This window comes from Echinops telfairi, unplaced genomic scaffold (genome assembly GCF_000313985.2).
Source record: "Echinops telfairi isolate 266 unplaced genomic scaffold, ASM31398v2 ScPeMD7_7469;HRSCAF=8507_0, whole genome shotgun sequence".
Classification (NCBI taxonomy): Eukaryota; Metazoa; Chordata; class Mammalia; order Afrosoricida; family Tenrecidae; genus Echinops; species Echinops telfairi.
In genome coordinates, this window is record NW_022111372.1 from 24,111,030 (window position 1) to 24,114,726 (window position 3,697).

Consider the following 3,697-nt stretch of genomic DNA (forward strand, 5'->3'; position numbering starts at 1 on the left):
CGGCTCCTGCTCTTCATCGCGTTCCCGTTCCTCCTCCTCCGAGTCGTTTCGCTTGCGCACGTTCACTCGTCGGGCCTTTCGGAACATCCCAGCGGCTCGCACGGCGCCCTCACACTTGCTCCCACACGGCCTCCCCGGCAGCGCCGAGCTCGCGACAGCACGCACCCTCTTTCCCAGAGCCAGCCGGGTGTCTTCCCTCCCTCTAGCGCGCGCCACCTACCGCGCATGCGCCCGCGCTCACGCGAGCTCTTCGATGATTGGGGAGGACGGCGCACATCTCGCGAGAACGCTATTTCGGGGCTCTGCCCTCTACTGGCCTGGAGGACTATTTGCATGGAACTCTGGGTGGCCGACTGATCACCGTTCTGTAGGTCACCGAGAAGGATCATAAAGATGAGAGGAAAGAGTAGATAGTTCGGCCATCTTTCGTCTGAAGTCCCTGTTGTGCGTCTTCCGGACTTACGCCGTGTGGTCACGTTGGGAACCTCCCGCCAAACCCTCAGGAAAAAACAAAACAAAACAAAAAAACCACTGCCTTCAAATCAAGTCAACCCTGACCGCTAGCGACCCTGTCTACTATAGGACAGAGTAGAGCTGCCACTGTGGGGTTCCGGGGCTATAAATCTCTCAGGGAACTCAAAGCTTCATCGCTGTCTCAGAGCCACTGGTTGGTTTGAACTGCTGACCGCAGTTTGTAGCCCCATTTTAACCCACTACGACCCCAGGGCTCGGGTGACAACAGCCTAGGAGGTGCGCACAGAAGCGGAAGCGGGGAGAAGCAGCCCAGTTTGGAGCGGGAAAGTGTGATCTGCCGTGCCCATGGGGACTGTGGAAGCGTGGTGGCGCAGTGGGTTACTTGTTAGGCTGCTAACCACCAGCCGCACCGAGAAAGAAAGAGGAGGTTTTCTATTACTGAAAAAAAAAAAAATTGTGAGGATGGCCAGGACCGGGCAGTGCTTCGTGCTGCTGTGCATAGTGTCGCTATGAGTCTGAACCGACTCGATGGCACTTAACAACAAAGAATGACAGTCTCGGAAGCCCCCCTGAGGCAGTGCTGCAGTGCCCTGTAGGGTCTCTAAGCCCTTGTGGCACTGTCGGGGAAGCACTGGCCAGTTCAAAGTTGATTCCAACCTTCCTAATGCCCCGACCCTTTATACAGTTCCTCATGTTGTAGTGACCCCCAGCCATAAAATTATTTTCGTTGCTGCTTCATAACTGTAATTTTGCTACTGTTATGAATCATAATATAAGTATCTGATATGGAAGATGTATTTTCATTGTTACAAATTGAACATAATTAAAGCATAGTGATTCATCACAAAACAATATGTAACTATAATTCATGAAGTGTCTTTTTACCTCCAGTACTGCTGCTTTCAATAAAGCAGCTGCTTTCTACACAGTAGCCGCTCTACATATGTGTGACCAGTCTGCATAAGTACATTATGGCGACAACCCCGTCACCTACACCTGTATTGGTATAGGGTGTATGCGATGGGGTTGGTGTGATGATGTCATCACGCAGGATACTCGTATGTGGGCGTTTCTGCATGTGGGCAGACCCTCCTGGAGACGGATAGAGTAGTGATGTCTCAGTTCCATCGGAAATATGTGTATTCCTGTGACCCCTGTGAAAGGGTCATTTGACCCCCAAAGGGGTCGCGACCCACAGGTTGAAAACCGCTGCTTTAGTGTCTTGGAAACTCTCAGGCAGTTCTATTCTGTCCTGTTGAGTCGTTATGCTGACTGAGTTTAATTTATGAGTCAAAATCTGCTGGATGGCAGTGGGAGTGAGCAATAACCCTGTATTTCAGCAGCAAAGCATTTTCACAGTTACTGAATTTCACTTATGATACATGTTACCTCGTGTGATTTTTTTCGGCAGTTCAAACCCACCAATTGCTCTGGAGGAGAAAGATGAGGTTGTCTGCCCCCATAAAGATTGATAACCTTCAAAACCCTGTGAGTCGGAATCCACTAAATGGTTGGTGGGTCTGGTTTTTCCCCATTAGAACGAGAAGCAAAACCTTTCACTTCGAAAGACTGCCATGTTTGCTGCGACGAACCATATTCAGAATCAAAGTTCAAATCATCGATTCAGAAACAAACACTCGGAACAGAGACAGATTTCAAACTCGTGTCACAGGGACACAGTCGGAACGGGGGAGACTTGTTAACAGAATAGTTGCTTCTGAGGTTGCCCTCGCTGCTCTCCTCGTGGCCTCACCAAACGTGCAGCCTTTTCCTTGGCATGTGTGCATACGACGTTTTAATGTTTCAAATTTTTAAATGTACAAAAGGGAATCTATGAAAAAAGTTTTCCCTTCTCTACAAGCCTTCTAAAGTCACTTCCTGAACTCAGCTGGCTGTTTTTGTTTGTTATTTCAGAGGGATCCTATGAATGTAAGAGCAAATACCTGCCTTTTTATACTTCCATGAATTCCCTTTTTATGGAGATGGGGTTTAAACAGCAATTTCAGCATCAGTCTATACCTGCACATATTAGCTCAATCTTTTCTATCCAAACGCATCATTATCTACTGTTGGAATGAACCATGATTTATTTAACTATTATTAAGTGCTAGCTGAGTCAATTTTGACCTTCTTTCACAGCAGAATGAAACATCGGCCAGACCTGTTTGAGCTCACTGTGTCAATTCATCTCATTGAAGGTCTTCTTCTTTAAAACACAAAACCAAACCGGTTATTGGGAACTGGGTGAAGGTTTACAGGGCAAGTCACAGATTTTACATTGAATGATTCTTACACATTCTGCTTCACCTCATTCATTGCAACCTCCTCAATGTTAACATCACCCCATGCATCTCCTTCTTCTATTCTAACCCTTCTGAACTGCATCCTTGTATAAATGCTGCCTCCTGGGTCCCAAATGGTCAATTGCTCTAAGGGGGCGTACCTAATAGACCTTATATTGTTCGGCTGAAAGTGAGCCACAAGGAATGAGAGAAGTTCCAGACCCAAAAGGAGACTGTGGGCCACTGTCTTGAAGGTTCCACCAGTCTCTATCCACCAAGCAAGTTGGTTTCTTTCATTGATTTTTAAATTTTGTTTCATACTTTTCTATCCAGGACCATCTAAGGTGACTGGCCACCCCTTAATTCTTCTGGTCTCAGGACTGTGAGGGCAGATGTTCACGTGGTCCTTTAGTCCATTGAAACAATTGATTCCACGTGTTTTCAAATGTTATCACGCTTCTTCTTCTGGACAGGGTGAAGTCTTTTTTGTTTATTCTGTACCAGGATGTTCTTTCTTCTCTAGGGACTGATGCCTCCTAATACCACGCCTGAGGTATGTGCAGTGAAGTCTTGGCATTCTCACTTCTAAAGACTTTTCGGACTATGCTTCTACAAAGACAGATTCGTTCATTCTGCTGGCAGGTCGTGGGGTATATCCAATCTTTCCCCCTATTACCTTGATTCAAACGTCTCGAATTTTCAGCAGTCTTTCGTATTCATTGTCCAGCTTTTGCAGGCAGGTGAGGCTATTGAAAATGCCCACCTCAGTCTTGAAAGTGACATCTTTGTTCTTTGACACTCAAAAGACACCTTTTGCTGATACATTTTTTAAAAATCGTTTTATTAGGGGCTCTTACAACTCTTATCACAATCCATACATACATCAATTGTGTAAAGTACATTTGTACATTCATTGCCCTCATCATTCTCAAAACATTTGC

General features: G+C 46.2%; 1 protein-coding gene across 1 annotated transcript in view; it reads right to left on the reverse strand.

Annotated features, from left to right (window-relative positions):
* The window catches only part of PAXBP1 (PAX3 and PAX7 binding protein 1), a 48,631-nt gene extending 48,466 nt beyond the window's left edge, over positions 1 to 165 (reverse strand). Inside the window, exon 1 of the mRNA XM_030888660.2 lies at positions 1 to 165. This exon is cut by the window's left edge and continues 301 nt beyond it. Coding sequence (XP_030744520.1) covers positions 1 to 87 — 87 coding nt within the window. The 5' untranslated portion in view covers positions 88 to 165.
* Positions 166 to 3,697: the final 3,532 nt, after the last annotated feature.